At 54.7% G+C, this 14201-nt stretch overlaps 1 protein-coding gene and 1 long non-coding RNA gene across 4 annotated transcripts in view; one reads left to right on the top strand and one right to left on the bottom strand.

The window, feature by feature from the left end:
* SLC12A5 (solute carrier family 12 member 5) overlaps nucleotides 1-10383 on the bottom strand; it is a 40080-nt gene extending 29697 nt beyond the window's left edge. The window contains exon 1 of one of the 3 annotated variants that reach the window (XM_002830378.5): nucleotides 10183-10383. In XM_002830378.5, the coding sequence (XP_002830424.1) occupies nucleotides 10183-10303 (121 nt within the window). In that variant the 5' untranslated portion in view covers nucleotides 10304-10383. Of the gene's footprint in view, nucleotides 1-2754; nucleotides 3162-10182 lie in introns of those variants that run through there. The other 2 variants (XM_054541855.2, XM_002830379.4) reach the window with 2 other exon arrangements.
* LOC129052135 (uncharacterized) lies at nucleotides 29-2121 on the top strand. Its single transcript, XR_008516965.1, has 3 exons — nucleotides 29-126; nucleotides 1007-1273; nucleotides 2058-2121. It is a non-coding gene; the product is annotated as an uncharacterized LOC129052135 (long non-coding RNA).
* Nucleotides 10384-14201: the final 3818 nt, after the last annotated feature.

Genomic DNA, 14201 nt, shown 5'->3' with positions numbered 1-14201 from the left:
AGAGCGCAGCGCCGAGCCTAGCCGGCCGCGCGCCCGCAGCCGCTTATGTAACGCGGCGCGCAGCGCAGAGCCAGACTCCAGGCCGGATCCGGGCCAGGAGATGAGGGCAGGGGAGAGGGCGGCTAGGTAGGCTCGTTCTGGATCCCGCCTTTCCACTAGCTGCCTGGGCGGGACGCCAGACTCCCGGGACTTGTCAGCCAGGGCTTATTTCGTCCCCTCCCTGAACGCCAGGCGCACTGGTTGAGGGGGATGGGGAATGAGCTTCCGAGTTCTCAAAGGACCAGAAGAGCTAAGGGAAAACTCGCCCTGATTCCCCAGAGCCAAGAGTAAGGGTGATGCGGGAGCGCCGAGCGGCGCGCGCGCGCGAGAGGCAGGGCCAGACTGAGGCTGAGCCCTCCCCGCCCCCGCCCCCTGGGAGCTCTCAACCCGAATCGGCTTTCAATTAAGCTGCGGCGGCCAGAGCTCCCGGGGAGGAAACAGGCGAGCGGCGCAGGCTAAGAAGCCTCCCCGGGGCCTGGGGCTGGGCCTGGGGGAATCCCTAGGCCAGCTCCGAGAGGGAAAGGGGGCGTCAGACCCCAAGGGGAAAGAAGACCGGGACACATCCCTGGGCTCTTCTTTAGTCCAGAAGTGCCTTCTTGCTCGGGCCATCCCCACCTGCCCGAGGTCAGCAACCAGTTCCTTCCCGTACATCCCCAAGAATCTAGAATCAGAGATGTCAGGGTCTCTTGGCCTGATGGTCCTCTCTCAAGCCCAGAAGGTCCTTAGCACCTCCTACCACCATCTCCAAGCACCGCTTGGAGGAGGGGGCACTTCTCTTTCTGGGACCCAGAGCACATGACCCAGGTTCTGGACACTTGTGTTCCAGGTCCTGGACCCTATGTATAGAAAGAAGGTCTCCAGATGGGTCCGCTGCACTCAGTGTCTAGAAACTAACGGAGAGGGGATAGAACTGAAGCGAGTTCCTAGTTCAACTCTTGCCTCACACACACTGATGCCTCTTTTCTAGGCCTCCTGAGCCCCCATGGAAACCCCAAGGCCTGGTGAAACCTTGGCAGAGAAAGCGGGTGCTGGGAAATGGGACCGTACCTGGTGTCTGAGGGAACAGAGAGATGCTCTCCATCTGAGTCCCCCTCTCAGAGTGGAGGCACCTGAAGGGGATCCTGGATGGAAAGATTCGCGTCGGGATGCCTGGCGCTGCCGCAGACTCAACTTTGCCAAACCCTCTCCCCCTCCGGCCAGAAGCCAGCGGGGGAGGGGGCGGATGCTGGATGAGGTGATCCCAGGGTCACTGGGGAGGTGGATGAGCTGGCCAGCTAGGAGTTCTGGCACCTGTATACCACTCAGCCCCCAGGAGGAATGAGGAGTTGCGGGAAGCGGCGGGGGGTGGGGGGGGAGTCAGACAAAGGATCAGGGACCCTGGTGTCCCCAGCCTTTCCAAGCGGCCACTTGGTCCTGAGATCCAGGATCCGGAGGACCTCAGAGTCAAGGTTGCCAATCCCTAGAAGACCCTGCTCTTCCAGCCCTAGGCGCCATCCCCCAGAGGGATCTGCGGGAGTCTAGGCTCATAGGGTCAAGCAGTGCCCAGGGGAACGTTTGAAGGCGCTGAGCGCAGACAGCAGGCGCGGGAGGCGCGCTAGTGCGCAGGGGACGCAGCGCCGCTGGAGAGTGGGGGGTGGGGGTGGCTGACAGCCGTGATGGATGGCTGAGACCGCTGGGGGGCGGCGGGGGGCCTGGGAGCCTGAGGGGGTGGCTGGCCCCAAGACCTCGGAGCAAGGAAGCCGCGGAGGAGGGCGGGGGAGAGGGGGAGCAGCGAAAGGACTTGTCCCAAGCCCCTCAGCTCCTTGCGAGTCTCCGCACCCACCGCAGCGCGTCCGCAGTGTCCGCGCCGCGGCGCTGAGGAATCAGCCGCTGGGACCCCATTTCTGAGGCCTCAATGGGGAAGCTAGCAGATCTAACTAAAAAGACTCCCCCCGCCCCACCCTGGACCGCCCCAGGGAACTGAGAGGAGGGGGAAAGAGGGAAGAAAGGAGGGTGATCTTGCTTCCCGTCCTGAATAGGAACCCACGGGAAAGCGAGAGAGAGAGAGATTCTGCAAAGTAGAGCTGAAAATCTATGGAGAAGGTACGCTTCAGTCTGAGGTCGGACCTTGGGAAGCCTTGGGGGAGGGGTCCCGGATTGCACCAAGGGTTCCCTTAAGGAGACACCACAGCCCGGACGGGGGGCTGTCATATGGCTCCAACCCCCCCTACACACACACACACACATACACGCACACACACACACACACACAGAGCCACCTCTTCCCCCATCTTCCAGATGGAAGTCTTAGAACGAGGGACTGCAGCAGACTGCGCCCCCCGGCACCAGGGGTGCCTGCTCTGCGCCAGGACGCCGGGGTCCCCTGTCGGGGAAAGGAGCCCTCCTCCCGCCGTCGAGCTCCACATCAGCTCATTCTAGGTCTTCTATCCCCTTCCCACCGCCTCCTCGGTTTAGCTAACGCAAGTCGGCCCGAAGCCGTGGGAAGCGACAAGCCCCCGGCCCGCAGCTCTGCCCCCAGGCGCGGCGCATTCCAGCACCTTGGACAGCGCCCGGAGCATTCCAATGGAGCTGAGCTCCAGGCTGCAACTGGCGCCCACCGCCCGGGTCAGTCCCAGCCTCCTCTCTGAAGGAGGTGGCCCCCGCTCCGCCTCTAACCCCAGAGCTGCCTCCTCTCCTCGCTGCCCCCTCCCCCGCCGCCCCCGGACCACAGCTTACCCGGGTTGGCTCCCCCATCGCCGTCCTCGCAGTCTGTCAGGTTGTTTAGCATGGTGGCGGCGCGGCCCCTGGTCCGGGGATGGCTGCGCCGCCTCGCCCGCGCCCCTCTACCCGCCTTCGCCGCTCTCTCGTTCGCTCTAGCTCTCTCTCGCTCTCCGCTCCACGGAGGAAGAAGCTGCAGTGCCCGCCCGCCCGGCGCACACACACTCGCACACGGACACACGCTCACACCCGCGCGCGCCCCCTCTCAGCAGCGGCGCTGCTCACCTCATCCCGTATGCAGGAGGCGTGAGCCACTGGCGGGGTTTTGGGGGGAGAGCGGGAGGGAGGGAGAAGAGAAGATGAGGGGCGGGCAGAGAGCGACTAGTGGCCCCCTTGCACGAAAACTGGGGGATTGCGTGGGTGGGATGAAGGGGGTGCTTCGGGGGACAGGGCCTCGCCTCCCTTGAGCAGACGCAGCTCCCCCCACCCACTCTCCGGGCGGGGCCCGGCACGTGGGCAGGTGCCATCCCGCGCCCTAAAAATAACGGCAGGGAACTAGGTCGCGGCCGCGGGGAGGCGGCCCCGCAGCGGCTGCCTGACTGGGGGTCTGGGGTAACCCCCAGGGGGAAGATAAAGGGCACCGAAGTGGCTGTGGAGGTGCGCCATGCAACATGGGGCCTTTGGGAAGCCTCTCTGCAAGACTGGAGAGGCCAGCCCTGAAGTGGGGGAGGAGAACCAGACCCTCTTTCACACCACTGCTCAAGAGATTGGAGGTGGAGGCATGTAGAGCCCAGGGCCCATAACTAAAGCAATGTACTACCCCCAGGGGCTTTCAGGTCACTGGGCTGACTGACCCAACCTGTCTTAAAATGGGTGGGGTAGCGCCTGAGGAGTTCCAAGGAACTCTCTCATTGTGCTTAGACTGACAAGAGTCCCAGCATCCCACCCCCAAGACAAGTCCCTGGAGCCCACAGCCAGGGACCTTCTGACTGCGGACTGATCTAGAGATGAGACCTGGTGAGGAGGAGGAGAAGAGGCAGCAGTGAGGTTCCAGGGAGCACTGACTTTCCACCAGGGATGGTGCAGCCTCTAGGGAGGACAGGCCGGTCCTGAGGCTGGCCAGGGACAGAGTGGGGGAGGGCGGAATGAGGCCGCCTGTCCGTTTGAGACCAGATTTTCTCCTGGGGCAGAAGTGTCTAATCCCCTAATCCAGGATTGCTTTCTGAGGCTTCCAGAGCCGACATGCTCTCTGTCCTCCTCCCCCCTTCCCTTAGGCCAATTCCCCAGAAGCTTGATCATCCTGGGACCCCTCAGCACCCCTAGAGTCCAGGTTTGAGCCAGTGGTGCAGACATCTCAGAAAGTGGCATCAGAGGTTTGAAAGCTTTGAGTCTCTAGAAGATCTAAACATCTGAGGGTGGGAGCAGATCAGGGTAAACAATCTTCACACTCGTACTAGCTCTCTCCCTGGCTCTCTAAGTTCCAGAAAAGTTCTACGGTTGGGAAAAGATCAGTCATTGTATCTTACACACAGCTTTCATTTCACAGATGAAAAAACTAAGGCCCATAGAGGGAAAATGACTGCTTGTGGACATAATGCCAGTGGATGGCAGAATTTGGTCTAGCATCCAGTTTGCTTTACTCCAGTTTAGGACTCTCTTCATTGATAGAACTTATAAAAGTGGTCTTGCCTCCACAGAAGAGACAAGGATGCAGTCATATCCATGCCCTTCAGCAGCCTCTGATTATTAGCTCCTGAAAGAAAAACAAACAAACAAACAGGCACTAGGTCTGAGATGTGCTTTCTTCCTTTTCTTGTGCTCAGGCTTCAGAGGTGCAGAGCTAGAATGGACTCTTGGCTTGCAACTGAAGGGGAAGCCTCCAGAAAACCTGCAAAAATCCTAAAGAGCCATTCATATCCCTGGAGACCGGGGTATAGGACAGCACTTTTTTCAGGACCATGGACAGGATCCAGGGCTCAGCTGTACTTGTATTAATACAATTTGTCAGTGGCTTCAGATTGGGTCAACCGTGGAGTTTTCAGCAGCTGACTCAAAAGTGCCTCTGAGGGACCTACCAACCAAGTATCGCTGCCACTTGGTTTTTTGGATACCCAAAGGACCCTTCAGGGTAGAGAGTTAGCTATTCAGACAAGTTGTGGGCACTGGTATTCTTGGCTCTCCCAGAGAAAAAAACACCAAAAGGGTGAGATGAGTTTGAATTGGTGACAGAGGTTAAAAGAAGCCAGTGTTCAAAAATTTTTAAGCATGCCACTCCACTCTACACACACACACACACACACACACAGCACTAGCAGCAGCAGCAGCAGCACTGTGGTCTACTACTCTGCAGAGATGCATAACAGTAAAACACGTGTAGCATGTTTGTCAGAGGAGTGCTGTAGAATGAAGGCGATGCTAAGGTTTTTCAGTAATCTCAGGTCTGGCATGTTCCCCTGGGGTTATTTTCCTTCATTTGTAGTCCAGCTTTGGCCACTCAGAGACTAAACCCATGCATGGGGAAACCTAGATTCTAGGGAGTACGGGTGAAGGCAGGAGTGATTCCTCTTTCCTTGGGGAACCCATCTGTCCACCTTCACTAGAGTTCCCATCTCAAGAGCCATCTGAGACTCAGGAGATAGTGGTTCTATCGTATCCTCTGCCCCCAAATTCTCTCTGTATCTCTGGGCAAAATCAGGTTCCTCTCTGTGGGCCTCAGTATCCCGTCTGTAAAAATGAGTTAGGTTGCATAATCCATGGCACTTCTTCCTGCTCTGAAAACTCTTAGTGCTCTATTAATCTCAGACCAAAGCCACATATCCCTTCCTAAGGAGCCCAGACCAAGTGAGCAGACAATCCCAAGGGGGGACCCCAGCCCCTCCACTGACACCCCTCACCTCTCAAGAAGACTGTGCCCTATTCTGGCCTCCAGCCAACTCTCTGTGGTGAGGTTTAAAGAAAACACATGGCAGGCACCCACTACACTGCCAGCCTGGCACTGGCCAGTAAAATGTGACCCGCAGCTCAGAGCCCCAGGAACCTGGCTGCCAGCATAGCATCCCCTCCCCACCAAGAACCCTGGGGAGCTCTGGGGCCAGGGAAACCCTCTCATTAAAGCAGCACAAGATGCAGAGCTAAGGAGGGTCCTATTTCTAAACTCTGAGTCTCTCAAACTCATACCCCCTCCCACCATATGTCTCAGAGAGAAAAAAGCTCAGAGAAGCTGCCTCCTGAGTGTCAGGATATGGGAACTGGAAGAGATATTATAAATTATTTTTCCACTCTCCACTTATTGTGAAATTGGAGTCTGAAAATGGAAAGGTTCACATTTCCTTCATGGGGTGAACTTGTAACAGACTAGGGACTAGAACCCAGCCCCCTGACCTCCTGTCTGGGATTCCATCCACTGAACCAGGACAAGGGGCTGTTTGGAGGAAGCTAGAGCCACCGGACTGGGTCCTCTTTTCACAGGAGGCAGGCATAGCATTCCTCCTTATGGCTCAATCCCTCTCCCTCCACATCTCCACTGCATTACCCCCACAACCTAACCCACCCACCACTGGCTGTGGCCTTATGGGCCCAGGGTCCTGAATGCCCTCCTTCACTCTTCTTCTCCCCTACCCGCATGCCTCATCCTCGGACCCAAAACCGTAGCAGTGAATTGATGAGTCCAGCGCAAAGCACACCCCACACACACAGGGCTCACTGCGGAGCACGTCAACCACCACCGTCTCCGTGGCAACCGGGGGTTTAATTAACAGGCTGCAGCCCCATCACCATAGCAACAGCACCCCAACAGCCCCTCATTCCTCTGCAGACTCAGCCCATCTTCCCTCTTTCCCAATCCGGACCCCTTTCTCACCGCACTCACCCCCCCATCCCCACCCCACCTGGAGAACTGAGGCCTAAAGATCGCTCTGGTTCATTGAGAAAAGGGGAGGGGAGAGGAGGGGGATGAGAGAGAAAGAGAGAGCAGCCTGTCACCATGGCAACTGCAGCCCCGTTCGTAACCAGTTTGTTGCCATGGAGATTCCTAGGGCTCACCTTGGGCTGAGGTACCGGGCAGTGAGGTTCTGAGTTCTGGCTTGGGGATGAGATGACTGGAGATCTCCTTAGACAGACTGGAAATCTCCAGATCCAACATATATACCAATAACAGCATTATTCTTCCCAATTTACAGATGGAGAGACTGAAACATGAGGTTTGGGTCTAGAGGAGGCAGACAGCTTCATCCTTCCAAATCATCACAAAATCTTAGCATTTTTATGGTTAGAAGGACCCTTAGATAGCTTCCTGTTCAACTCCTTTATACTACAGATGGGTATATTAAGGCCCAGAGAGGGGAAGCAGTGTGCCCAAGATCACACCACAGAGCCTGAGCTAGAACACAGATGGGCTATATTGTGGTCTTGCTCCATCCTCCCAGCATAAGTTAGCTCCCTCTCCCTCCATGGGGACACATCCCAACTCCTGTTAGTCTTACCAGGCCCAGGGCTCTTTTCAGGGCCCTGACTCCTCCCTGAGAAACTGAGGCACAGTAGAGGATTAGGTAAAGGAATAGGGGAGCATCTCAGAGTTGTAACAACTGTCACCAGGTCTACTTCTGTTCATCCAAGTCACCATCAATCTCCCATGACACAGGTGAAGTAAGTGAGGTGTGTGGCCCACAATCCAGGGTTAGTGGCAGATTTGAGGCTTGGCCTTGCCTTGCTTCTTTAACTCCCTGTAAGTCATGTTCTCACCTACAGTTCATCCTCTGGCAGCAGAAAGCACCCCAAGTGGCAAACCCCACTCATTTGGCCCAGAGTAAAAGATAATACACACACACGCCATCTCTCCCAAACTTTCCCAGTCTTAGACATGCTGCTATCCCTCCTTTGGGTGAGGACAAGAGGTGGAAAGAGAATCTATCAGGGGCTAGAGGGCTGACACAAGAACAGCTATGGGAAAGATACCACCAGATGCTGGGTTCCCCTAAGTAGCCCTTGTCTACTTCCCCATGCAGTGATCTACCAGAGAGGAGGTGCTTGAGGCTGTTTCAGGCTTAAAAGGTTAAAAGTCACCCAAATCATTGTCCAGATGGAACTTCCAATACACTCCTGCACACAGGTACCCACCCCTCAGATAGACACAGAAATGTACACATCAGCACACCCTTCAACGCACTGGCAATATAGTGACACACAGAAGCACTGAGTGAGTCACTGACCACCCCACAGCTCATCAAAACTAATGGGGGATGCTCCTCCCACAAGACACACACACACACACACACACAGCCTCTGCCACAGCACACAGCATTCCAGGCTCATACACACCTGCACACCCAAAGCTTGGGGGCCGTGTTTCATTTCGACCATACCGGAGTTGGAGAGTGTGAATGGGAAAACAGCAATCACCTTGGGACATGACAGAGGGCTGTCTTATTCCTAAGCCAAGGGATGAGGAGTGAGAGAAGAGAATGCAAGGGTAGAGAAGCAGGATCCCACAGCCACCCTCCTTTCATCTTATGAGCATTACACACCTACTAAGTGCCAGGCTCTGGGTCTGGAACTCAGAACACAAAGATAAAGGAGATGGTCCCTGTCCTTGAGATGTTCCAATGGAGGATACCCATAAGTAAAGAAAATGACTGCCATCCAACGGGACGTGTGCACTAAGGGTGCAGTGGGTGGGCCGAAGAGGAAACTGAAAAGGTTTTTGGAAAAGGTTAAATGAGCTATAACTTACAGAATGAGTAGGAGTTTTCCTGGCTGATGGAGGAGGGAGAATGAATGTGGACAAGAACACCAGAAGCAAATGAGGAAAGAGAATGACAGACTTAAGGCTTTGGCCTTCATTTTGCAAGTGATGGGGGGCTTCTGTGAAGGAGGGCTAGGGCAGGACTGGAGGCAGGGAGGCCAGTGGAGAGGATGTGGTCATGGCCATGTGAGGCTTGGAGCAGGGCGAGGATGACAGAGGGGGAACCGATGCTGCCAGATTCAGGATAAGTTTCAGAGGTGAATGGCCAAGACGTGAGGACCAGTTGGATTTGCTGGAAAGAAAAAAGGAAGGGTTGAGAATGGCTGCAGAATTTCTGACTTTCAAATCTGGGAGGCTGGTAAGGTCATTCATGAAAATGAGAAAAGAGATTATGAGAAAGATGAAGAGTGGAAGGAGCCCAAGAAATCCAAGTGGCCACAACCAGGAGGCGTTCGGTTCACGGGACTGGAGCCATTCGGAATTCCAGGCCTCAATTTGGTCGTCTGTACAATGAGGAGGTCCGCCAGATAATCCCCTAAGGGTTACTCTAGGGGTTTCGGCGCTTGGGTTTGCTTCGGGGCGAGCTCACCTGCGGCTCGGCAGCGACCCCTGGCGGTCTGGGGAGGCTCCTCCTCCTCCTCCTCCTCCTCCCCACCTCTCTGGGGCCACTACAAGCCAATTCGCCTCGTTCCTTCCAGACCCGAGGGCCTCAGAGCCAGGGAGAGGACCCCTGATGAGTGCCCCCTGCGAGGAGACTGTGCACGCACCCAGGATGCTACTTCTCCACCGAAGGCCAGAAGGATCTTTCCCCTCCCCTATACGCTGTGCCCTGCGTGTAACTTCCATTACAAGACCCCTGCACAGGGCCCGCGAGGAAGACGCCCCCATCCCGCCTGAGCTGACTCCTCCCAACACTTCCGGAGCTCGAGCAGACAAGGAGCTAAGTGGGTCCCCAAGAGTCGGGATCAACGACCCTACGGCATCCTCCCTGAATCTAGCTGCCCAGGATCCACACTAACTCCCTGCCTCCCGTCTCCTTCCCGGGATCCCCAGTCGCTGTCCGCTTAGCCTCCAGGGAGCTAGAAGATTGGAGGATCCGCCAGGCACCGAGGACCCGCTGACCTGGCACCTGCCTCCGCAACCCTGACTGTTTTCCTCCCGCGCTCGACCCCACCCCCCTCCCAGGCCCCACTCCCATCCTCCTGGCCCAACTCATTCCCCAGTGGTCCCGCCCTTTCCTGACCCCAAACCAACCTAGTCCCGCCGCCTCCCATTTAGGGGCTCCTGACCACCCCCCTTCAACACACAGACCTCTTTTTCCCTAGTTCCACCCCCCACTCTGGTCCCGCTCCCTACTCGAGATGTCTCCGCCCCTTTAGCGCCCTCCGGCCTACTCTCCACCTGGACCCCGGCCCTTCCATCACCAGACCCGCCCCCTTCGCCTCCGTCCCAACCCCTTCCCTGGCCCCACCCCTTTCCCTTGTGGCCACGCCTACCTCGCGTTTGGCCCCTCCCCTTCACACTTTCCGTTCCGCGGCCCCTGCCCCTCGGTTTCCTAGTCCTGGCTCCGTTCCCCTCTCAGGCCTAGGGCTGGGACCCCTCCCCACCCCCGGTCTTGGCCCTGCCCCCTTCAACAGACGGTCCGCCCCGGCCCCTCCCCCTCGTCCCGCCCGGCCCTGGCAGGCCCCGCCCCCTGCGGCCTCTACCTTTGACGTCTTCCCCCGGGAGGTGGCGGGGGTCTGCGACCGAATGCCGGCGGGACTCTGGGTCAGGGCTTCTGGCGGGCCCCGCGGGGGGCAGCGAGGTGACCGTGAACCTGCGGCTCATGGCGCGGAAAGGGGCCAGGCGGCCGCGGCAAGGGCCGGGATCGCACAAGTGGCTGCAGCCAGGCTCTAAGAGGGAGAAAGAGCGGATCCCCCAACCCCCCCCGCCCGCCCCCCGCCAGACGCGGCGCCGCGCAGGGTCCTAGTGCCCGCTGTGCGGAGGGTTCCGGAATCTGGCCACTTCGCTGGGAGGCCCTGGGCTCCCCAGTGCCACCCGAAGGGCCTGAGGAGGCCATCTGCAGGTGAGAGTCGTCCCTACAACGGGGGCACCTCTGTTAGGGTCTCCTAAACACCTGGGACTCATTCATTCATTTATTCATTCGGCACATGTCGATAGCGCTCCTGTGTTTCGGTCAATGGTGTGAGGGATACGTCGGTGGATGAGATCCACTGGCTTCTTGCCCTCAGGTGGCTTAAATTCTAATAAGGAGAAAAAGATTATACGTGAGCAAACGCATAGATGAGATCATTTGAGATTGGGTGTATGTTTAAAACTAGGGCCATGGGATAACGGGTAAGAGGGAGGACTACTTTAGGGGTGGTCTGAGAAGGCCTCCTAGAAGATGTGGTATTTGAGCTGAGACCTCACTGATGAGAAGGGCCAGCTCTGCAAAGATCTAAGGGGAAGAGTTCTCTAGAAGAAGAAACAGCAAATGCAGAGCCTTGGAGTGAGAAGGAGTCCCTACTGTCCAAGAAACAGCAAGGCCATTGTGTCTGGAAGAGAGTGAGTGGAGAAGAGAGTGACTGGAGATGAGGGAGAAGAGAAGGGCAGATCATGTGGTCTTCTGAAGGCTTTGGGGAGGAGCCTGGATTTTTTGAGCAGGGGAATGATGTGATCCAATTTATAATTTAACAGGATCATTCTGGCTGCTGGGTGAAGGTTCAACTAAAGAATGGCAAGAGTAAAAGCTGGAAATCGAATTAGGAGGCTCCTGCAGACCCCAGGCTGGGGGGTGATGACAGCCAGACTAGAGTCGTGGCAGTTGTCTGATTCCAGTTAGGTTTTGAAAGTGAAACCATCAGGACCCACTGATGGATCGGATGTGACATGTGACCGTAAGAGAGAAGTCAAGGAGAAATCCTGGCAATTCACACACTGCTAGTGGGAGTGTAGTTAGGCAAAAACTACTTTGGGAAACTATTTGGAAACATCTACTGAAGGTGAACATACACATATCCTTCAACCCAGCAGTTTTTCTCCTAGGTATATACCCGAAAGAAATGACTGCCCGTGTTCACCAAAAGACATTTACCATGAATGTTCATAGGGGTATTGTTCATAATAGCCCCAAATTGGAATCTACCAAATGCTTGCCAACAGTAAAGTAGAGAAATAAGTTGTAGTACCTTCACACAATGGAATACCATCTACAATTCTCAGAACAATATGGATGAATCTGACAAATAGAACCTTGATAAAAAAGAGTCCAGACACAAAAGAATACATACCCTATAACACTATTTAAATACAGTAAAAAAATAGTCAAGGTCTATCTAAGCTGTTAGAAGTAATGATAGTGGCACTGGGCGCAGTGGCTCACACCTGTAATCCCAGTATTTTGGGAGGCCAAGGCTAGTGGATCATGAGGTCACGAGTTCAAGACCAGCCTGGCCAAGATGGTGAAACCCCATCTCTACTAAAAATACAAAAATTAACCATGTGTAGTGGTGGGTGCCTGTAATCCTAGGTATTTGGGAGACTGAGGCTGAGAATTGCTTGAACCCGGGAGGCGGAGGTTGCAGTGAGCAGAGATCATGCCACTGCACTCCAGCCTGGGCGACAGAAAAAAAAAAAAAGTAATGATAGTGGTACCCCTTGGGGAGAAGAGGTAGTGATTGCAAGCAGGCTTCTAGGGTGCTGATAATGTTTTTTTTTCTTTTTTTCTTGAGACAGAGTCTCACTCTGTCGCCCAGGCTGGAGTACAGTGTCATGATCTTGGCTCACTGCAACCTCCACCTCCCAGTTCAAGCAATTCTCCTACCTCAGCCTCCCAAGTAGCTGGGATTACAAGGTGCCCACCACTGTGCCCAGCTAATTTTTGTATTTTTAGTGGAGAGAGATCTTCACCATGTTGGCCAGGCTGGTTTTGAACTCTTCATCTCAGATGATCCACCCACCTTGGCCTCCCAAAGTGCTGGGATTATAGGCATGAGCCACCATGCCCAGCCTCTTGTTTCTTGACCTGGTGCTGGTTACACACTTGTGTTCCATTTGTGAAAATGTCTTCAAATGTACACTTACGACAGATACATTTGTTTATTTATTATATTATAGCAATGGTTCTCAACTGGGGGCAATGTGGACCACCAGGGAATGTTTGGCAATATTCAGAGACATTTTTGGTTATCACAACTGGAGCAGGGGCTAGTACCAGCATCTAGGGGCTAAAGGCCTCTTGGGTCCTCTAGGTTTGTACCAGGGCTGCCTGGCCATGAGTCACAGTTCAACATTACCCTGCTGCACCCCATCCCCACACTGGGGCCTTCCTTAGCAGAGAGGGCTGACCCTGAATGGGCCTGGCATCTGGTCATGGATCCTGTCACCTCCTAGAGGAAGACACCAAACATGCTAGAAGGTACAGTGTAGATGTACAGTGTAAGACAATCCCCCACAACAAAGTATCCAGCCCAAAATGTCAATAGTATAGAGACTGAGAAACCCAGTACTAGAAAAGAAGTTTAAATAACTGATTCCTAGATTTTAGGACGGATTAGGTGTTCAGCTTGATTGAGGGTGGATGATGCTGTCTCTTATTAAGGTGGTAACAACAGAGGAGCACGTTTGGAAGGTGAAACCCAGGAGTCAGTTTGGACCCGTTAGGTTGAGAGGTCTGTTTGCCAGCTAAGGAGCCATGTAGAGTAGGCAGTTGAACATATGAGTCTGGAGCTCGGGGCAGGGGAGAGGAGATTATGGCAGGAAACATAAATTTCACGGTCTTTAGCAGAGAGATGCTATTTAAGGCTGTGGGCTACCAGACATCACAGGGAATGAGTATACACAGAGCAGAGAATTCCCACGATTGAGCACAAGGGTGACTCTGTCACCAGAAGAGGAGAATCCACCCAGTGAGGTAGGAGGAGACCCAGAAGTAAGGTTCCAGAAGCCGAGAGTTTCAGGAAGAAGGGCAGGATCCACTATGTCAATGTGGGGAGAGTTGGTGTGGGATGAGCAGAGAGGAGCTCCTGTCACATCTGGCTACAAGAAGGTCATAAATGGCTTTGAAGAGGGTGACTTTGGTGGTGTAGTGGGGTGGGAGCCAGGCTGGAAATTGGCGGAGGAGAGAATGGGAATTGAGGAAGTGGAGACAGTGAGTAGAGACCATGCTTTGGGGAAGTTTTATTGTGAATGGGGATGGGAAGGTAGAGAAATAGACTAGTATCTAGTGGGATGCAGGAGTTAAGAGAGATTGTAAACAAGTCGTGGTGGGGAATGTTTGTACGCCAGTGGGAGTGGGTCATTTGAGCAAGAAACAGATGAAAGAGGAAGCTCAAGAGGGCAGTTCTCTGGACTCCTACTTAAATTCCCACGTGGGTCCTGATCAAACCCATCACCTCCACTCATGGGCCCCAATCTTTCAGTCAAGTCCCTTTGCTAACCTGTAAGGTCAAATTCATATTCAGCCTGGCGTTCAGGACTTCTCTCGTCTAGCCCAAACTAGCACTGCTATCTTAACCATTCCAGAATCCTCTCCATTCCCTCTTAGCCACCCGCTACTACCCCATGCTGGAGTTTGGAGCCATTTGAAGTTCTCCAGACACCACTGCTTTTTCTCTTCTCCCAGCACTTGCACCAAGAACCCACATTCAAATCCCACTGTTATCACTCACTAGCTATGAGACTTTGGGTGAGTTGCATAATTCTCTGTGCCTTAATTTCCTCATCTGTAAAACAAGGGATTGGT

The sequence above is a fragment of the Pongo abelii genome, chromosome 21 (assembly GCF_028885655.2).
Source record: "Pongo abelii isolate AG06213 chromosome 21, NHGRI_mPonAbe1-v2.0_pri, whole genome shotgun sequence".
NCBI classification, from domain to species: Eukaryota; Metazoa; Chordata; class Mammalia; order Primates; family Hominidae; genus Pongo; species Pongo abelii.
Note: the sequence above shows the minus strand (reverse complement) of the source record. Positions and strands in the feature narration are given on the sequence as shown.